Source organism: Amphiura filiformis, chromosome 3 (genome assembly GCF_039555335.1).
Source record: "Amphiura filiformis chromosome 3, Afil_fr2py, whole genome shotgun sequence".
NCBI classification, from domain to species: Eukaryota; Metazoa; Echinodermata; class Ophiuroidea; order Amphilepidida; family Amphiuridae; genus Amphiura; species Amphiura filiformis.
The window spans coordinates 55884563-55907479 of NC_092630.1; the positions used below are offsets into that span (position 1 = coordinate 55884563).

The following is a 22917-nucleotide window of genomic DNA, read 5'->3' on the forward strand; positions in this document are numbered from 1 at the left end:
TATATCGCATAGTTTAACCAATCAGAAATGCTGTAAGAAAAGCAGTAGTTATCAGGGGTTTCAAACACGGCAGGGCAAATTGAATCCAGTAAGAGAGTTCTAAGCAAAGTGTCAGATGAAATCATAAAGCTTAATATATATTGTGATGTATATTGTTTATTTATTAATCAATTTGTTTTATGAAGACTTCTCATTTATTGTAATGCAAACATTTAACGCTGCCTACCAAATTACTGTCACATCGTTGACATTCAAATCCGTACCTGGATGTGAGCTAGTTTGTTGATGTATGTCTATGAGGCACATTAGGTTACAACCATGCATAAATGTCCTTCCTGAGCGAAAGCATTATATAATTTGTATTTCAGTTTAAACTCTAAAGTGGATGACAAGAATAGACACAGGGTACTAACAGGTATTGATGTCAATATGTTTTTCCTCGAAAACAACCAGTAGCAACAACAACTTCATACAAAAAGTGATTTCATAGTACAGACATAGACTTCTTGGAAATCTTCATGAAGTGTGCCTGAAAGCCCTGAATTTTGTCAAAACGGCGCCGCACCCTTGATTTTGATAATTGCAGCTCTAAAAGGCCTATAATTTGCTCATTCTTCACATTTCTGATTTTTTTCCAGGCAATTGTCAACCAGAAAGCCAACAAAGACTTATGATTTTGACCGCTTGCAGGTCGAAAGACCCCCTGTACCGGTTTGGTGTTAGCTGCCAAAAACCCAACACGGATGAATTGCGGGGAAAAATACCCACCAAAAATTGATGATGTGACACCCCCTCAGGCCTGTGCTGTGATGTAAACTCCTAATCTTCATTTGAGTATTTGCATATGAAGAGCATATTGCATATAGGTTTTAGATACCTAGACATGAAATAAGCTTTGACATGAGAACAACATGCATACTTGATATGACTGAAATTTTTTATGACTTACAAGTCATATGACTGACATGACACCGAAGAGGGTCTACATTGTACGGAAACCTACAAAATATTATTGAAAATGTTAAATATTATGTACTATCTCCGATTATATGGAGGTCAAGTGCATGGTGTACTATTATCCCTGATGATGGTAGTATACCCTTAAGGACAAGGAAATTACAAGTTATCTTCCAAGGTGTGCATATATTCCCAGGGTATGTTCACACATAATGCACTACCTCTGGCATTGCTCTATGCCTCCTGCGAGGTATAGCTCTGATTGAAAAGATGTACTGTGCTGTAAACCCAGTCTTACCAATCTTCATTGTCAGTGCCTGCAGACAGGAAAGGCATCTGGTTTATAAGAGGATGCTTCGGTCAACAAGTTTCTTTCGGGGAAATGCTGCGGCATGACAGGTTTTTGTTCATCGGTACATCATTCATTTTCATGCTGTTTTTCTCTTTCAAACTTAATACATGTACATCGTTGAGTACAAATTGAATTACTGAGGGAGTATGTAGTGAGGCATTGCTGGGTTAGCTGTGGTTCTAAATGGGCGAAATGAACAACTCAGACGATCGTTTAGATTTGTGGATGTGAAATTTTGTTGCAAGCGACCTTGAGCTTGAATTTACATCTACAAATAAGAACTTAAGTTAAATTTGGATGGAGGCATCGCTAGGTTAGCTGCTGCAGTTGTGATGGGCAAAATGAACAACTCTCTAATCATGATACATATTTGTGGATGTGATTTTTTTTGCTGCAATCAACCTCCCTTGAGCTAGAATTTACATCTACAAAAAATTTGACCAAGTAAAATTTGGGATGGGATTGGGTGTAGCGAGGTATTGCTACTGCTAGCTGATAGTCAAATCCGGGAGGCAAATGGACAAAATGAAAATGAACTAACAGTTCTGAAGCAGCTCCAAGTTAAATAATATTGCTTCTTTAAGTATAATAAGTATAGGTTGCATTATGTGTTAATGTGTCAAGTTTAAATGCTCTAGAGCATTATTGAACCTTGTCCGATAATCATAAGGCCAAGTAAAAAATAAAACATGTTTCACGTCCAGGTTTTCAAAAAAAGGAGGAAGAGGGGGCTTATTATTTTCTATTTTTTATCGCAAAATTGGTGTAAATACCCATAATTAGAGCTGTTTTAGCGTATACAATAATGCCTGGAAAAAGGAGGAGGCCCTTTTATATTTGTTGTTCTGAGAGTTACACCCCCTCTAATGATCACAAAACCTTCCTAAAGTGTTTCTTGTATCTTAACAAGGCTATAGAATACATCCCAACTTCCTAGACATATTTTTGAAAAGTTATAACTGAATTTCAAAAATAAAAATATATTTGAGGAAACCTCAAAAAAGGAAGCGGGAGGGGACGTGAAACATGTTTATTTTTTTATTTGGCCTAATAGTTATGTCTACTGTCAGCATAACCCATGTCAAGTACTGTCAATATACAAAACCTAGCTTGCAATATCAGTACCAATACAATTGAAGGTACGTGATATTTCGTAAATATACAAGTTGGTCATTAAGACGGAGGTACCCTTTGTGGCCTGGCCACTACATGCATACATGTACTACACGTGGGCTTCACTACTCATGTACTAATAATAGTTTGCAATGTGAAGTATTAGAATGCATTAAAGAGAGGGGAACGAGGCTTTTGACATCATCTCGCAACTCAAAAGTAGACTTGAGCGAATAGATCCTATTTTGACAAGAAATTGGACACGGCAAAATGCGTTCCACAATGAACAAGATGATGTGAAAACCACAGTGCCATCATGTTACCACCAAGTCTCTCAACCGACCGATATTGATTACCGTAAGCTAGATATTCATCATTAGCAATTCAAGTACAAGTCAAGGTTAACCTTGGTGTAATGAATCGCTCTACCTCTCTCCATCTCTCTCTCTCTCTCACGCAGGTTGTGAGGCAAGTGTGTACTCAACTGTTTAAGTGAGGAGCCTTCCTAATAAGTATAGCATGCAGCAAACTGATGGTGAACTAGTGAAAGAGCCATGTAATTTTGTGCATGAGTTTAATTTGGCGCAGTGGGGGAGTATTAGGTGTACGTTTTCATGATGCAAAAATTAGCAATACAGAATTGCTGCAGAAGATGATATGTTGGTTTTGAGTGGATACAAAATCAGATAAATGAGGGAGACTGAGAAAATAGTGTTCTGCCAAATTGGTTTCCTGTGTAGAAAGAGTGGCAGCATGCACAAACACCCGGGGAGGGGGGGTCTTTGAAAAATTTTGTTCAGGGATGTTCCATGCAAACTTTCAGATGCTGACTTTCTCTATACCTACTTTTTGCTGTTTTTGCAACCCATCAGTGTACCAATTTCCCCAATAAGCACCCAAATTTGGTGCTTTTAAGGCACTTTTGGCCAAATGTTCCCCCATTTGGTCGCCACTGAAAACCCACCCATCATTGTGGGTTTATGCATTTGCATAGCGTATATCACTGCACTTTTTTTCCACAAATTTTCATTTACCAACATCTGTCTCATTCGGTCATGTTGCCTTAATAAATATGATTAATCATCAAATGAACCCCAGAAATGACACATTTTAATAAAAAAAATGTGTATTATTTCCAATACAATTATTTCACATTCAACTTTGGGTTGATGACATTGTTGGGTAATTTTATCCTTGTCATGAATTGTCAGTCAATTACCATGATTACTGTCTCACTTTATAAAATGCCACGTTGGGTCTATTTCCTTATGACATCTCATTACATTCTCGTAACAAACCCGCTAAATAAAAGCCACTGGCTCGAACCGATCAATAAAGATGGTTCTCTCATTCACTACCGAGTATCTAATGAAGTTTGCGCATCAGTCGTCCAATGATTGTTCTACTTGCTCAGTATGGAGTGCTTTAATTATAGAACCCTTTGAAAATTAGCTGTAATTAGCCCATGAAAATTAATGTCTTGACATGTGTGTGATTGCTTCTTCTTAGATTGATTGGCACGTTCAGATTCACATTTTCACATAATATGCTTCTTCTGGCTGGTTCAATTAGTCGCAGTATCTTGTTTTAATTCATCCTGATTTTATTTATCTATTTTCAAATGAAACTGATTAAAAATATAGAATTGGAAAAGAGTGTGTTTTTCCCCAATAATCAGGCCTGGGAAAAATAGGCAATTTGGCAATCTCCTTGACGGGAATTTTTGGTAATTTGAAGGAAATTTTGCTTTTCTGGATAAAGAAATACATAAGATATGGTGGGAAATCCTGCTAAGTTGGAGGGAAATTTATCTCTTACCAGGAAAAACACATATTTTCCAGGCCTTCCAATAGTGTCACATGACAAGAGGTATATATGTAACAAAAGGTCCATCAATTGGCCCTCATAAAAATATGTTCAGTATAAAGTAAAAAGAAAGTGGTGTAAGAAAGACCACTATTTGGGATCAATTTCAAATTTGGAAGAGGTATTATACTATCATGTGAAACTGCTGTACCATTGCCCATAGGTTACTGTCATTGATTCTTTTCACAAGGGTTCTATCCTTTGATTATTAAGACTCCATTGATTCTTTTATTGGATTCTATATAAGTCTATAGCATAGGAATGCCCTGTCCATTCACCACACCAAGGTAATGCACCGCCCTTACTCTTTTGTCTGTGTGTATGTATGCACCTTCCAGGTAGCAGACATGCATGTACATTCTTCAGCAGCTTTTGAGGTGTAATTTGCATTAGAATAACTGGTCTCTTTTGAATTGAAGTATCCCAGTTGAACAGTTCTTTACAATACCACTCTTTCAATTCATTGCAACTTTTGGGGCTACCCAGGGATGTACTCCAGTAGATGATTCAGAAACACACGTGTAGCAGCAATCTATTTTCTTACTGCAAAGCATACATTGGTAGCTACAGAAATTGTGATGTGCTATAGCAGAATAATATTTGCAAGCTGATGATGGTTGTTATGTTCAAGGTTTTCTTTACAAACCCAATTTTCCAAATGAACTAACCCATTGTCTCTTTGCACCAGCAAGGTGCTAGCTCTTGCTGCAACCGCCGAACATGTGTGCAGTCGACTTTGGTCATTATGATATAGGTGGTGTGCAGGAGTGGCTGTGTATTACGCACACGGCAGTTTTACAACAGCAGCACACACATACGCACTGCTGTGTGAGGGAATGTACATATCTATTGCTCACTACTCATTTACTTTGTCGTGGTTCAGGAGACAGCTACGGGAAAAGAATTATCAAAATGCTGTTAGGTAATGACAAAAACAATACTCCGTTTTGTAATATGGGGTCATCGGAGACGAAATGGTGTACATTGAGTAGCAGGCAATTAAGCAGAGCGGAAAAGTGCGCTATGTGGGATTGGTGGAGGATGGCTGTACGTGTATGGGAATCCTGCTCTGTCTGTGATATATTCTCACGGTCCCTGCCATCAGGCATTGACTGACGTCAGGTAAGCTCACTATGTAATGATAGTTAAATGACTAGCTGATATGTCTATACTGTGTATGTGCTTGTGTGTATTTAGTATAGTACATACAATTTATGCAAGCATCACTCTGCATCCTGGACCCACCCTCCTCAGAGGTCACCAAATATAGACGTCTATTAGACGCCTAAGCCTGACCCTGACCTATTTGTTGTTGTAGTGAAGTCCTGACGTTCTTTGTTCTTCATTGGGTGAAGCTTTACCTATTACAAATCATGAAAGGTGTGAAGCTTTGACTAGTAATTTGTGTTTTCTGGTGATGTGACATCGTATCCATTACCTGTCGCCATGCTTCCTATAAATCCCCAATGATAGTTGGTTCACAAAAGTGAAGCCTCACCTATGGAAATATTTCAAAGGGTGAAGCCTGGACTAACACATTTGCTGATAAGAGTGATGCTTTGCCTTTGCTTTTTGTAAAGTATGTGAAGGGATGGTGAAATCCTGACCTTACAAATAATTGGCTCAGGTGAAGAAAGGTGATGACCTGAGGAGGGTGGGTCCAGGCTGCAGAGTGACGCCTGCATTAGGAAATCTGGGGTTTAATGCTGAAGTACATGCACACAAGCTACCACAGGTATGATCAGTAGCAGGGAAAAAGAAACCAGGTACATGTAGTAATTCTCACAATTACAAAGTAAACATTGGTATCAAGGCAACATTTGCATATAACTGTTATGCAAACAGTAAGGAAGGGCAAAGGCAAATTGTACAGTGGATCACCACCCTCTGTACTGTACTTATAAAGATCCAGCTATGCAAAGGCTAGGCAGTAAAGTGGTGGACATAGCTTTTTAAGGCTGACCAAACTAAATCTGATTTCTGTTTGCTTAGCTTGGCATCTCGGCTCTAACTACATTACAGGTCACATGCTAGCCTGCATTTGATGATTTCTCTTTCCTTGTGGTTCCGTTTTAAAAACACTCCTTGCTTCCTTGTTGATGTACATGGTAGTAAACTCACCCTGAAGCTGAGAAGTGTTTCAAGTGTATATGTGGATATGCAGTGCTGCATTGATGAGCATGATATGAACTAGTGCGACGGCGGACGGACGATCACTCTTGTGAGGTCTGTTACCATAGGGAAGGACAGGAAAACACACACACACCCCATTAATGCACTATGCTAACTAACTACCTATTTGCCTGCCACCAGCCGACACCAACATGGGTATTGTATATTATTCAAATAAGTGGTCATTCTTCACTAGTCACCCGTGTCTAAATTACAACTGAAAATATATCGTCTTTTAACAGGAAGTACAAAAATTCTCTCATGCAGCAGTGAAAAAAAAGACTAATTCAGCACTACAATGAACATAATACCACCTGCCAGTTAGCCATATATTTCTTTTCTTTTATCGACGAGGGAAAATGAAAGAGCTGCTTGACTGCAACAATGGCTGATGGAGGTTCATTACTAGCAAAGGTAATATTAATGTTGTTGGCACTTCAATATATAATGTCACTATTTTAAGAAATGATGGCGACTTTGTTAAGAGTGTGAATTTGCACCAGTGGGTCACATGGACGTATAAAAATAACTCGAGGCTCATTTGTCACGACTCAACTATACAGCTAGTGAAATCGAACATCATTAGTGGTTTATGGCATGCAGCAATATACCATCACCATCTAGTAATACTTGTGCTAAACAGTGGCACCTTGTCATCACTGTATTTGATTATATCATTGCATTACATAGGTACATCAATACTTTGGCGTTTTTTAATTTGGATAACTTGCTGTGAGTGGTCTTGAAATGGTCATCATTATTATTATTTCTAACAATGGCATATTGCATTGCTGATGTGATGGACACCGTCACCAGTTGGTGACAGCTTGCTAATATTCATTGTGAATGGAGTTTGAAAAAAATATATATTGATGCTGTTTTCAAATGGTGTACACTTTAATAATACTGTTCATGCACTGTCAAGAAAATAGGGTGCATGCAAGATGAAGCTAAATTTTTGTGAGTTTTACCCCAGAGGTACTTTTAAAACCATCAGTGAATTGGCCTATTCAATTTAAAATCCACACTACCCCTGTGGAAGATTTAGCTAACAACTTTTACAGAGGGATTGTGAGTTTTGAATAGAATAGATAATTGGGTAACTTCCATTTGAAATACTCATCCAGTTGTGAAGATATACTATAGATAGGTGAAGGCATAATACAAGGGGAGAGAGAGTTTCAAAATGATCAACTCTGACCAATTACATTTGAAAAACATGCTCCCCCTGTGGAAGATATTTCCAAAATCTTCCACGGGGTAGTGTGTATTTCAACTGGAATAGCCCAATTTGACGCCATTTTAGGATGTTTTCATTATCTGTTTCTTTTAATTAATTAATTAGCTCTCAATTCTTAAGTTAACGAGGTTTATCAAGTTTCATCTCAATTTTGTTAAACCAGATGATACATGCAGGAACTGCATTCCTGAACAAGTTTAATAGTCGCTATAAGTACACCTATCTACTGCTTACTTAAAATTCCCCATTAGAAATTTGCTAGTACCTATCATCAATATTATGTGATGTTCGTGCATCGTGTCCTCCATCACATTGCTTAGTCAAAAATTTGCAATTCCAATTCAATTACCCGAGTGTTTAAGGACAAGATAATACAATGTATTCAAGACTGGTAGCAGGATTAGTGTTCAGTTGTACATAGTGGTATGCAATTGACTAAGAATTAGTTTCTTAGTATAGAGATAGATCATTAACAAGGTCTCCATCACTCAAGCGAATCTTGACTGCCGAGGATGCTACATGTAAGAAGATTAATACGATGATTGCTTGCTTGTTATTTTAGACGTTCCTAATCATGTTGTGATGCTGGTGGTCAGGGTATCTATCTAGAACGCGATTACCAGGGATGGTTATGTGACCTGCACAGGCACTGACCATTGCCTTTGCATTGCCCATACTACATGTCCTATTACCGCCTAATTTTTTTGTCTGCCAATTCGAAAGGGTCACTTTGTGGTATCTGCTTATGACCAACACCCTTTTTAATATAAATACATGTATGTATTCAATATTTTAAACTTATGCTGGAAAATCTTAAAATTTGGTTACATAACATTATCTGTGCATACGTCGATGGACTGAGGAAATTATTATGGTAACTGATTCCACGGGCGTGTCCAGGATCTATTCCTGCGGGGGGCTCAGAGGGGCTTTCAGAGTTATGCGGGGGCTTAATGGCTAAAATCACCAAAAAAACGGCTGATTTTATATGATTTTAAACAAAGTGCTCCCCCCGGACACGCCACTGGATTCTATCATTTGAGGCTCCACTTAGGCATAAATAAAATGTACGAAATGCAGCCTGTTACATGATGTACAAGTGATTTGTGCCACTTTCTCACAGAACCAAGTGTAATGTGCTCCAGTAGTATGCATGTCTTACAACACACACCCGCAGGGTAACATCTACAAAAGGTTTAATCATATTTACCAATGCTTTTAGAAAATTGAATTTCGTTTTAGCCTAAATGCACTTGTGCTGTTAATTGTGAACACAGTTGTAGTCAAATTGAGCTTGTTTTTTACACTGGAGTGGAATTAAACAACACTTGCTACTGAAGAACAAACCTCATCGTAGTTAAAAGGAGAAATGAAACAAAAAAATTAGTTCTGGTAGGAAAGTCGTTAAAATACGAGTACAATGGAATAAGAGGCAGAGATGTGCATTTTCACAGTGAACCGTTTTATCTTTTTTTTGTTATAGGTATCTGACTAAATTGCCTTATTTAGCCCGATGCCAGCACTCAGCATATTATGGTCATTTAGCAGTAATGGCTTCCACTTGGAACCTATTAAAGAGACAAGATCGTCTTCAATTTAGAATATTTCTGGCTTATTGAGCAGAAGTGGACAACGTGGCGGTCGTTGGGTTCCCTTGGGTTCCCATACTAACCCTTAATTGCATGAATTCATCTCAGTCCCAGCTGATGATACATTGTACATTTGAAGGCAATGATAATTTGTGAACCATCATCAGTTTTACCAAGTGCGCCATTTTGGAGCCCAATTTGGGTTATTTGAACCTCCCCTCTGTGACTCCCAATATAGCGCTACACAATTGTGACTTTTGGATGGCTTGTAACTTTTTTGAATATTCAAAAATCAGCCTTGTTTTGGCTAGATTTGTCAGAAATTGGTACTTTTGGTTAAGAATTGTAAAAAATGGAAAAATTGCCCTTGTTTGGGTAAAAAATGTTGGCAACACTGACCTGCTTGCTTGATCAGGGCCTAGGTAGGTCGGACATTGACTGGTTATCTTTTCCCTTGTACATTGTAATTATACAATACAATATTCTCTCATGTGACAAGGGACATTGCAGGCTGACCGATTCATAGGGTTGTACCAGGTAGGTACCGTGAGTAGCTAATAATTGATTATAATTGGCTATTGATCACTCTTTCTACGCATTGAATAATTAATGCCGTCTCCTCTCCCATTGAATGAACAAATGGTGAAATAGAGAATGATTGTCTGGTATAAAATGAAATTCTGTCTTGCTGTCTTAAGTAAGTAGTTACTTCATGTAGCATTTCTTCTTCAAGTAGGTGTGGTGTATGAAAGATAGATAAATGATTGATAAATCCCGGTGTACTTTAGACTTTACCTTTGAACTATGGACACTTGGATACTTCCAATGAATGCGCTAATGAAGTGATTAGATTATGATTGAAATAAGCAAGAAATCTAATAAAAGAGCCTTCAGCTTTCTCACACTTAATTTGATTGCAGAAAAAGTATCATAGTATAGAAAGGTTCTATTGTTGCAATCATTTTGTCAGTGGATGTTATAATTATATTATCAAGTCTATAGTGTTAGTTTTGTAACATTGTTATAGTGGTTTCAATTGAAAACTAGCTCAAATTGATGTGCAGCATATGTGCACACCTTCTGTTTGGCTATAGTAAAGGTGTGAACTATTCCGCGTACCTGATAACCGTAAGAACAATATTAACTTGCTCTGTTGTTTTACATATCAATAATTAGGGACTGTCTAACGATGTCCAGAAACAAACCTGCATATACCGTATCAATGAAATATTGAACTATGACTCTGGTAGATGAGGCTATTGCATGATGTGTCTAGCATCACCTATACATTGGCAATCTATAGTCTATTGATTAATATCCCCTGCAATGTATGGATTGTTTTGTAATATTCAAATGAGGAAGCATTGGCTATAGTTTGGATGTTAGGACTTGTAGCAGCATTAGTGCCCAGCTGCTGTTCCAAGTTACATGTAATGCGACCACTATGGCTACCGTCTCATGTGAGTATTTGATAAATATGCATACATTGTAGCGATTGCAAATTGATTTGGTTGCTGTGTAGAATACTTTGTTGAAATATCATTTCAGCAGTTGCATTTTTAATGGCATTTTGAGAGTTGTAGATCTGAGAGAACTAATTGGTGATTCTGTACTAGTATTATAGTGATGCATAATTAACCATTTTGCATGTGTGTGGATAGAGTCAATGGATATACTGTTATCTTTATCAATGATTTAATAATTGAAGCTACATTACTCCTTCATCAAGGCTGTCATCAATTAAAAGTGCGCAGGAATTTAGGAAGATGAAAAAATATACTTATCATGTTCATGTAGTCTAAAAAGTTCACTGACATTGTGGAGAGCTGTCCAATCCATGATTCATTGAACTACTAAACCATGCATTATGTGCATTTTGTTTGTGTGTATACTTACATGATAGTTGTGTGGTGTATGATTGATGGATGAGTTACTTAGGCTGTATCAACTGAACATGTGTTGCTTTTTTGGAGATGAGTGACAAATATTACTGACTATATCTATACACATGTATACATGTCATATTGGCTTTTCATACGATATATCACAAAGGTCACCCTCTAAACTACTTTCATCAATAGCCCATGTATACACAGAATTCTTCCAGCGAAGCCTGCGTATGCACACAATGTGTGTAGAAACATGTAAACCACAGAATCAAAGTCAAACAGAGCTGTAAATATGCTCCATGACATCCAACCACGTGCAGCGATCAATATCTGCTAGCCTGGGAAAAAAAGATTCCCAATCGAGCCAGCGAAGAAACTCGAGAGTCTAATCCAGGCGGTTGGCAAATAATGCGCTGATCGATGCCATCAGATAGAATAAGGCATGTTATCATGGTTATGGCTGGACAGATAGTCAGGTATAGCGATCGGCTGTTTGGGTTGGTACTCGGTGACACAGAATCTATAAACCTGTCTTTATGATAATCTTCGGTCTAAGATTTTGTGACCTTTAAAGGCAAGTTGATATCGCTACTGACTATCATAGTATGTGTACTGACATACAATGTATGTAAAAGTGTAAAAAAATAAGTTGCACTTGTTATTGTTTATTCAAATAGGCCTATTAAACTTTATTATTACAGGATTTTTTTAAAAATTTACACACATAGGCGTACACTGTGAATGTGAAGATACCGTGACTTGCACTTGGTAGTATTCCAAACATGCAATTAAATTAGTCTAGATTTTAATGTTCATGTAAAGAAGTAGGTTTATTGATTGGCCCATGTTGATGGCTACATGGATTTTTGAGGTGACATTCAATTTATGATGCATTGGTATGTATGAAATGATCAGAACATACCAGTTTATTGGGGCAAATGATTATTTTACTGATAAACAAAACACTTACTGGCATAATAGAAAATCAAACTTGTATGATTTGTTTATTAAAATGTGTATACGGTGTCCTCATACTCGTGTGAAAGAGCCAGTGCGATGGTTCACAACTTACAAAATTAGGCTGATTTTTTTAGTTTTTGACCCTTGTGCATGCCCATTACAACAAGTCTTGAACCTAGCCAAAACATTGAGATTAGGGTCATGGTGAGGGGGAAAATTCTGCTGTTGGCAATTTAGCCAAGTTAGGGGCACATAGACATTTTGTAAACACATCATACAACCCAAATACTCATGAGGCTCATGTACATTTGAACATTTGGTCTTAAGAATTTCCCATTTGAGCATCCAGATCCCCCAACATTTAAATTGAAGCTTATTTCACTCATGAAAAGGGGAAAAGATTTGAAAATGCGTACATTGAGAAAATATGCACAATACACATGTCCACTTGCTTTGTAGCTCTTTGTTTCGTTAGAACATCATTGGTTGGACTACTGTCAACAGATAGCTAAAATGAATGAGCAGTGAACATGAATATGTTGACTGCTCAGTGCCAGAAGTGGGTATGTGCAATAGCTGCCCTGTGAACATTTGGCAATTACAATCCGGATATTGTACTCACCTACACACGGCATCTACACATGGCAGCTATTGCACTTCAGCGCTTATGGATGGCACTGAGCAGTGGATGCACAGACAGTGAGTGAGAGTGTGTGTGTCCATGACCTGAGAATGAGGACACACCTGATCATGCAGGCTTATGGTTTATTTGGGTTGGTGTAATTGTCCCTGTCATAACACTTCCTAAACACAGCTGGTTGTTATTTTATGGTGTGACATGCCTTGCTGTCTCCTATACCCATGCTGAATGAATGAACGTATAGGGATGATGATGATGATGCTACTGGTATCCTGCTACCAATACCTGTGACTGGCATGGCTGTAATGGAATGCATCCTGTACAAAGTATAGTGTTGCAGCTCCTAGACATGCTAAGATGAGGGATAGGTAATGGTTTAAACTTGAGAGATGCAGGGATGGTAGACTCTTTTAATTGGATTTTTAAAATGAACAATGGTGTAATTTGCAATTGAGTTTCTTGGAAGAATAATGATTAATTAATGTATCAATTATTTCATTGTAGAGTGCAGTTTCTTCCAAGTTTTCAGTGTCCTTCTATTGGTAGTAGTATGAACGTAAATCCCTCCTTTTTACAGGAGCACCATCCGAAAAAGGAAGGTTTCTTGTTTTGATGATCAAAATATTAGCAAAAAGAGGAAGGTTGGATAAGAGCTGTGGAAATCATAATATGATCAAATTTGAATATCTACCAACAAATATGACATCTTCAATGTAAACTTGAACAAAAATCCAATTTCTCTGTTAATTTACATTCCTTCACATATCACCGCAAGCCTCCACCAAATCAGGCCTCAAACACAGGACTGCAAAATACATCTCGGTAAATGAACGGGTAGATGCAATTAGCTGCTATGACGTATTCAGTATAATGTTAATAAATGATTGGATTAAATTGCAGCAGTTAGTAATCTTGAATGTGCATCTCCATGGTAATTTAGGAGTCACGCTAGGATCCACAACATGCTCATCTATCAGGCACAGTTCTTCAACCTCAATACATTTACACATTGATTGAATGGACTTGTGATAATTTAGGTACAAAAACACATACTCAGCAACTTTATGTCAAATTTTGCACTATGATTGTTTATTGAGGTTATTGAACTATGCCATTAGGATGAGGCGATTGTGGTTCATAGTGTCATGCGCATAGGGAGAACATTCGGTCAATGCACTCTGTAAAGTGATACACCTTGTGCATAAAGTTGCACAGGAGATGCTGCTGAGTGGAATATGGAATTAGTAGTATAAATTGGAGGGGAACATTAAGTGATCTTGTCTTGTGTGAACCCTTGGTTGCGCATCGAATTGAGATGGATAACTTGTGTGGTTTATGATCATCAATACTGACTTTTGTTTCACTTTATGTTGCCTTTTCTTAACCTTTTGATCTTGCACCGTTGTGGAGAGTTGTGGGCAGGATGAGGGAGATATGATATTTCAAGAAAAAAGTGATATCAACTTGCCTGTTTTCATTTGTTTGATCAGAGTATCACTATCATGGGTTTAAGAGCATCAGACATGAAGTTGGAAGGTCCTGGACCTCAGGTTGAGTTCTACTGAAAGTAATTTTTGTATAAAATCAGAGATCGTCCAGTGGAGTGATTTAATAGGTTTAGTGGCATCTTGATAAAGCACTATGCATCAAGGGGCATTTATTTTACACATGGCCAAATAATCATGACTTCATCTTAGAAGTGTCCGTATTGATAATGCTTCTTAACACCTCATGGGGGCAAATCAGATGCATCCATCTCCATAAGCCCTATGAAATTACTGGAAAGCATCAAATTTTGTGCTACCTATTTTCATGATTAAAAGATTTAAAGCTATACTTCTTGTTTGTTTGTATTTACTTAGGTCTATGATTCTGTTTTCACAAGGGTGGTACATTAGAAAGTAGCAGCTTCAGTGGTTATAAAATATTGTGCAATTTTAGAAGTGTGGGAGTAGCACTAAAAATGAAAATGTATCAAAATATTCTGCTTGGTGATGAGCATGGCTGGACATTGGCCCATGTTGGTCAGTGAACTTGCAAGCTGCTGCGTTGAGGGTGAAATATTGAATCCTGATTAGAATATGAAATTTATGTTGTAGCCAATATTCACTTCTTAGCATTTGGTGTTCAAAATTGCGCTAAATACCCTAAACTGCATAGAATGAATCCTGGTTTTATTCTGAATAAGATATGATTTGTAACATATGTTGTGCTAATTGTTTATAGGAAGAAGGGCATTATGGATGCATTATAATTTTACAGCAATACAGATTTTTTATGCCTTAGGGTACCGAAATTTGAGTTGTAAGAAAAGATGGAAATGGAAGAAATGTGAATTTATCGTTCATTGAAAATGGAGGTATGGATTGTTTAAAAAGAATTTTTGTTTAATAAAACCTACATTGAGTAATATAATACTTCTTCTCTCTACCGCACAAGTATGATAGTAATAATATAAGTGAGCCAGTGGACGCATTTTGGCTGGCATGAAACAAAATAGTTTTTGGAAATTGCACAATCTGAGTCAAGAAAGAGTAGGTTTATTTATTATCAATACCAGTAGGCAATCAGCGGAACTGTGTCCTTTTTGAGGACTCGTCTCGTTTTTAAATTGCTTTTCTTTCAAATTACACAGATTTATATTTTTTATAACTGCATTTTGTGTTTGTTTGGCTTTGTTTTGTAACTATGATGGGATGAAGTCAGGCAACTATGTGGGTATTATTTATTTCTACAATTTATACTATAGTGCTCTACTACTGTTTACAACAAGTATAATTTTTTGTCTTTTCTCAAAGACTACTAGGTCCGCCTCTAGGTACTTGAATTGTGAAGGCCCAAACAGTATGTGTATTGAGACGGTTAATGTTAATACCCTACTCTTCTTGATACTGACTGCAATATATGACCAGGCAGTGGATGCATTCTAACAAATCGCCCTACATGAACTCTTGTTCATCCTCTAAATCAGCTGCAAATAAAATATACTCTTTCTGTCAATATTCAATATTGTCACAAATTTGAGTCTAAATGCACAAACCACTCTCCCCATATCGGTACCCCAATTTATGTTTCTGTTAAGTGTTGCCATTTACAATGGTGTGAAATGAATCCATAATCCAAGAAATATCACGATGTGGAAATTCTTTTGACGTGCTCATCTGCACGGATGCAATGCAACCCATATTTTTGCTAGAATGTAGGGTGTATATTACATCGAGTGCATCGCGCTTAATAAAGAATTTCTGTCATATTGTCAAAATTTGCCAAATTCATCTGTGTGGCGCTCAATAACTGCAATTAAGCAGACTCTCCTTTTCCACACTATGTATGGTTGTTTCTTTAGGCCTAATGCTTTGCTGTCACGTTAGAAAACACAACAAAATCTCCCAAGATAGGTGTTCTGTACTAGTAATTGAGATGAACTGTTGTAAGTTGCTTGCAGGCCCACGTTATCGGTTTGTCACTAGCGACTCATGGCTATTGGTATTTACTAAGGTAAGCAAGTGTGCCGTGTGGTCTCTGACCACCCATATGAATGTATGCGTGTGCATACACAGCTTCATCATCCATAGCAAGGTGTCTTTTAGGTGAACAAGTGAAAAGTCATGCATGGTTTGAAAGATTCCACCATAAGCCAAATAATCTCCTCTCCGATGGTGAAGTTCAATGACTTCAAGTCAACAAGCAGAGCTCAGAAGATAACCTCAAGTTGTGGAGTATGAGTTTTTGTACACAACACTTCTAGGTTATTGTAGAAGTCTATGGGGGTTAAATAACTGTACTGACAGATTGGCATGTTTGAGATCCAAATGTTCTGATATTTGATTTGGTTTTTGCCTTAGAATTTCAGATTGATTAACAGCATGATCAAACAATTATTTATTCCAAAATTAATTTTCTGTTTAGCTGAATCTAACGTTACCAGAATTCATCATCATTCACGTCCAACCGTAAGTACAATTACGTATGACTCGAAGCAGCAGAGAAATTCTGTTGGGAAATAAGTAAGGTAACAAACCCACTTATTAAACAGGGTCAGTGTATTCTCCAATGTCACAAATAAATAACTACTTCTTCAAATTAAGAATCTCTTTTCGTTTTTTGCTGCAGGTAATATTATTGAATCAGGTGTTAAAAATTTTCCCTACAGACTGTAAGTCTTGACTTGGAAGTTTGTGCCTGAAGTACGGTATGAGATGCGGTTAACTAGAAAGCTGGGATGACTCCTTGTTTCACCTTAGGTACATTATCGGGAGATACAGAAGCTGTTCTAGTGCTGTTACATGCTTAAAAGAATGTTGATTTAGAGTTCAGGGCAAGATATAATTGGACGTCTTATAGACGCGTTATGCATTGCGACAGTTGCAGCAGCAAATTTTCCACACCAGTGACAAAATTTTAAGAAAACAAACCCAAACAATGTTAATCACCGGAAATTGCATCCAAGAACTAAAAAATGTTTCGGAGAACAGTTGCAGCGGAAAAATCCCCCAAAAAACATCAAAGCTATTATACTGGCCATTAAGCAATGTTGTCTTCAGGCAAACATCTCTTAACTGTTCATCAGCTCCTGATGGACACTTTAATTCTTGTGATCACTATTGCACCTGGCTCCCTTCATGCTATATTCTCCATCCAATTTTGTCTTGCTAAGATTTGCCAGAATCTGACATAGTTGGATAAAACCCTTTTCAAATGACCACTTGTTCAAGTACTTAACCATTTTATTTTTTATTCCGGACAGCCCCTGTGATAGTAAGAAAATCAATACTGATAATGTGCAAGTTTTGAGGTTAGTGTTGATATGTCAAGAAGATCAACTTATTTCTCTCCCATTAAACACATTACTCCTCAAGCAGAAACAATGACCTAGTCTGAAGATTTTGCTGTCCAGGCAGGGTCCATCTGCAGCTTGGCTGAGATGACCGCTTAGCTTGTGGCTAGGTACTATCTATACTGGCACACTGTTTGCTACACTAGTCAAGTGGCAGCAATTTTGTGCGTGAACAGAATACTCGGCAGAGATTATCGCATCATTATCCAGTTTACATTCATCACACAATCTCAATTACTGTGTCCCTGGATGTTGATTGGTATGGTCATCATATAAATCTTACGATAGATAAGAGCGCTTAATACATTTTTAAAGCTGGAAATGGTCTGTCAGATTACGGCATGATATGCTTAGCTAAAAATAGCTTTACAATTCAGTTCCTTTTCAAATTCAAAGTTCACCAGTTTTTGTTACCGTACCCCATCCTGCGAAAGTTTGTGCCTCAGATAATGCATACCGAATTGATCAAGTCTTGCAGCATTCATCTCACTTAATTTCTTTTTCACTGTCCATCAAATACTCATTTGTGATTTCAAATGTGAAGGCTCTTCAACTATGAATTGTGCTGACAATTTGCACCTGCCCTCAGCCAGCTAAAATCGCATGCTAGGTTTGTAGTGTTATTGAACACCATCCACACTTAACTCAAAATTTGCACTTTGTATAATAATCTAAACTTAAAAATATATTGATGAATATAATGAACCATTAAAGCAACAAAACACAGATTGGAATTGTTAGTTCAAGTTACTTTTTCTTTTGTGATATTCATGTAATAATGTGCAATGTGCTGGTTTTTTTCTTAGATATTTTGTAGACTCATGCTTGGTCATTTTGGCATTAATTTGATATACTGACACTTAAAAATATGGTGTAAAGTGAACAGTATTCAATCTTCTAATGTTGAAAACAGGGCAGCATTATTGACTGATCAATATTTAACATTTTTTCAAATTATATAAGCCTGTGGCAAATTGCTTCATATTATCATTTTAAGCAAAAAAAGGGTACATATCCTTCCGCTAAAGATAAAGATGCAGTACTACGTGCTGTAATTAACTTCCAATTTCTATTTACAGCTTGAATCTAGTGCAGTCTGCAATTTTACAAAATAGCGATGTACTCATAGATAGATAGGCATCCAAATTTACGTTGTAAATTAATTTCCCAATCAATAATAGGTTGAGGTAGGTCATGGTCAAGTTTGGTTAATTTTATATGCAAGGTAGTACCATGGAAAATTGAATAAAGCATAATATCAATCAAGCGGGCAAGCACAAGGCATCAATAAAATTTGCATACACGGCAGTGGGTTAATTAACTCTGAGTGATCAATAATTTGTGTTATATTGATCAATTTTAGTTACCTTACTTCCTCCATGTGTATTTGAGTACATCGTCAGATATTTATATTACAGAAGATGTAAATGATGTTTGACATTGGTAGTGTGTACAATACGTGCCATGGTGTGTTATACACATTGTTTGTCTCCTTCACTAATGACAATTTAATTAGTAAGTGTGACCGAGCTACATGTATATCAATAGCTGTAGCAAATTTGATGGTGGTGGAAATTTTGTTGGTTTCTGAACATGCTGTACAGAAATGGATACGTATAAATTTGTTAATCAGTTTTTCTCAATTGGAGTTACTCATTTCCCTGATTTTAAGCTGTGTATGAAAATTAAGATGCTTTCTCTTTTGGAAGAAAAGATTTTTCCTCATTCATACATTTATTTACCCAATAGCATTTTTGTTTTTGTTTACAACAAATGTTTTAAGATATTACTTTCACCAGTAGTGTCATTCAAGCACTTTGTTTTTTTGACACCAAAAATAGCTCACTAAAAGTAGTGGATCAGTTTTCTCACTATTGATTCAAGTATTCAAGCCGTGTATATTATAATTGCACGGTTTCATGTGGTGATGACATGAGAATAATTATTTGAACCTATCAATGCATATTAAAAAACAAGGTATCTAATGTCATCTTCCCAAGTGGATACTATGGTGGGGGATATCATGAAATGAAAAACAAAGGTACATGTTGAATAGCTATGGTCAGTGGGTAATGGGAAAATTGTCTTGTAAGAAGATGATGAAGGTGTTAAAACGTATAATGGCAAACCAGAGAAGATATTTTACACTTTCCAAAATCCTTTGCAAACTGATGCACCACCTCATTTCATCAAATGACACTTGCCATTACTCTATACAGCTTTCATTTTGAGAATAGACTGGCTAAATATGGGTCGATAGTCAAGAAATAAACATATTTTGCAAGATTTGGATGTGCTCTGTTTATTTTGGTACTTTTTGCCACTATCGACCCAACTGTGCCGGATAGCAACTCAGTACAGCAAATTGAAATGGAAGAAATGCATTGTGGGAAGTGTAAGATATCTTCTCTGTCGATGGCAAACATCCATTACTAAACTGGACCTTGAGTAGGGACTGTCAAAGAGTGCTATTTTGATAGATAACTTTTAGGACGAAGAAAATAATGAAAAATACAAGTAAAGAGTTTCTCAGCTTTTTGTAGTGAAAAAGAATTAGTCTGAGTCTGGCCTTGTTTCTATAGCAACACAACCACACCAAAATATGATGAAAGCCATTTTGATTTCCTGGCTATTTGATGTTCGCTACCTAGCTATGCTGCATGGCTTGCTTGCATTCGCCAGCCCGTATTGATTTTTGCTATTAGGAATGAAGTAAATAGCCACTATGTGTCTTATTACTAGTCTGTAAAACGTGTGAGCGGTATGCAGATGTTCTGAGGCAGCAACGAAGACCTTGAAAATGAACGACAAATGCTTTTTTGTAATATAATGACTATATTGAAGATGAGACTAGTCTTAGGAGAGAGGTGGGGCTGGGGTGTTGCTAAAAATGTCTGAAGGACTGAAAATACCCGAGACCAAAGCAATTCACCCCCTCCCCCAATTTTACAAAATACCCCCAGTGAAAATATTTGTCTGTGACAAAAAGAACATGAGGGCCACTTCTGTAAAATCTGATAAAAGTAGCATTTGTATTTTTTAGTCCTGGTTTTATCCTTTATTGTAGAATGTGGAATCATTCCACGAAAAATGATGATATGTTTAAATGAAAATGTTCAATTTTAGAGCATGATGCATGTAATAATGTGCTGCTTTACTCATTACTATTTCTCACATAATGATCAATCTCACAATATTTTACCAACGCAACATACATCCAATATCCATGGCTCATGCTACTGTATTAAGTGATAATTTTTCGTGTACAGTTATTTTCGCTATTAGGAGTGAGAGAGCATCGATGGATTTGGCATTTTTGTGATTGTCCAATACTGCACTATATTTCACATGGATACGTTAAAACATATTTTTCGCCAAAAGGTGGTAATTTCGTGGTTTGGACTCCATTCGCGAAAATAAAACCCTGATTAAAATTACCACGTACACAGCAATAATATTCGCCCATTCCCACACACAAATGTTCACTTTCTTCATCAATTGCCGGAACAAATCAATGAACATTTTCATCATCAATTTCTTGGGAGTTCAGTCTTTTGTATTGCTCTTGATTTTGTTCGTTACTGCACAATTTCATATTGAATTGATTTTTTTTCTTCCTTTTATGCTTCAATTCATTACAAGGTTGGTGTCATTGTCACTGAGTACACAGCTGAAAAATACCATCACAATGTTTTTATATAATATATATTAACCTTTTATCAGGTGGATCACTTTGGGTGGATGTATGATTGATAAAACTTGACCTTACGTAGCATGCAAATTGCAAGTTGAAATTCTGTATTACATTTTTATTAGAAAAATCATCAAGCTAAGGTGATAATTTTTGGAAAGCTATACTCGAAGCATTCCAGGGAAGTCCAATGTATTACCCTAAGGGCTTTTCTCTACTTTATACGCTGGCTTGCAGCATGTACAGAAAGTTAAACGGATGGCACCTTGATCGTAGGCTATAAGATTGAATTGTATATGCAGTAGATATTGTTTTTAAATGCTTGCCCAGGAACTGCCTAACAGTTAGTTGTAAAGATTCTTTACCTTCAGATATGGTATGCATTTTGCTCATTTTGCAGATTAGGTGACCACAGGAAACACAGCAATTCAATGTCACCTCAGCTATTTATACTTACATTCTTCAATGTCATCTTAGGTTGAGACGTGTTTTTACAGGATTATATACTCACCTTAAACTGCAGAACCACACATCATTAATTGCTTGTTTGATGCAGTTATTTTGTAAAGCATATAATTTTGATTCAAGATTGATCCACCCACATGCATCATGCTTTTTTGGAACGGCAAGATTAAGGCCTGGTATCATCGGTGGTTTAGCGAGGAGGATGGGCAAGATTAAGGCCTGGTATCATCGGTGGTTTAGCGAGGAGGATGGGCAAGATTAAGGCCTGGTATCATCGGTGGTTTAGCGAGGAGGATGGGCAAGATTAAGGCCTGGTATCATCGGTGGTTTAGCGAGGAGGATGGGCAAGATTAAGGCCTGGTATCATCGGTGGTTTAGCGAGGAGGATGGGCAAGATTAAGGCCTGGTATCATCGGTGGTTTAGCGAGGAGGATGGGCAAGATTAAGGCCTGGTATCATCGGTGGTTTAGCGAGGAGGATGGGCAAGATTAAGGCCTGGTATCATCGGTGGTTTAGCGAGGAGGATGGGCAAGATTAAGGCCTGGTATCATCGGTGGTTTAGCAAGGAGGATGCAATTTCATGCTGAATTTGAAGTTTGTGCAATTTAAATACTACAAATTCTGACAAGCTAAGTGACAGTTTTGGATTGCTCAACGTTAATACATTTTCTCCATTTCTCTGCCTGCTTGCTTGCGTGCGGTGGTTGGATGCGGTGATTTAATGCTAGCAGATAACGGACCCTGGGGAATGGATTCTTTTCTCTTCTCTGACTCAGAAAATTGATTTAATAAACAAGAGAAAATTTTTATAGTACTGCATTGGACTTTTATACGGGTCTGCGAAATGGCTAGCTTTTTTGGGCTATATACATACACGTTGTAGACAAGAATATTTGTGCCATTGGAACAAACAACATTTAATGTCAGTCAGGTTTGCCAAGAGCTTTTTAACCACATGAGCACTACTTGGCTTGTAGATCATTTCTGATTGGTTAGTTATGCGATAAACCGTAAAGCAGTGGCGGCATGGGGGGGGGGGGAGACAAATGCCCACCAGTCAGAACTCTGGCCCCCCCTGTTGCCTCACTAGAAGAAACCCAAAATTACGAAAATTTTCCCTTTTTTGCGGCAATATCGTGCAAAATT

General features: G+C 37.3%; 1 protein-coding gene across 3 annotated transcripts in view; it reads left to right on the forward strand.

Moving 5' to 3' along the window:
• The window catches only part of LOC140148784 (uncharacterized), a 190671-nt gene that overhangs the window by 120214 nt on the left and 47540 nt on the right, over positions 1 to 22917 (forward strand). Inside the window, exon 1 of one of the 3 annotated variants that reach the window (XM_072170855.1) lies at positions 6623 to 6874. The exons of the other annotated variants lie outside the window; for them this stretch is intronic. Coding sequence (XP_072026956.1) covers positions 6845 to 6874 — 30 coding nt within the window. The 5' untranslated portion in view covers positions 6623 to 6844. Of the gene's footprint in view, positions 1 to 6622; positions 6875 to 22917 lie in introns of those variants that run through there. 3 annotated transcript variants of the gene reach the window in all.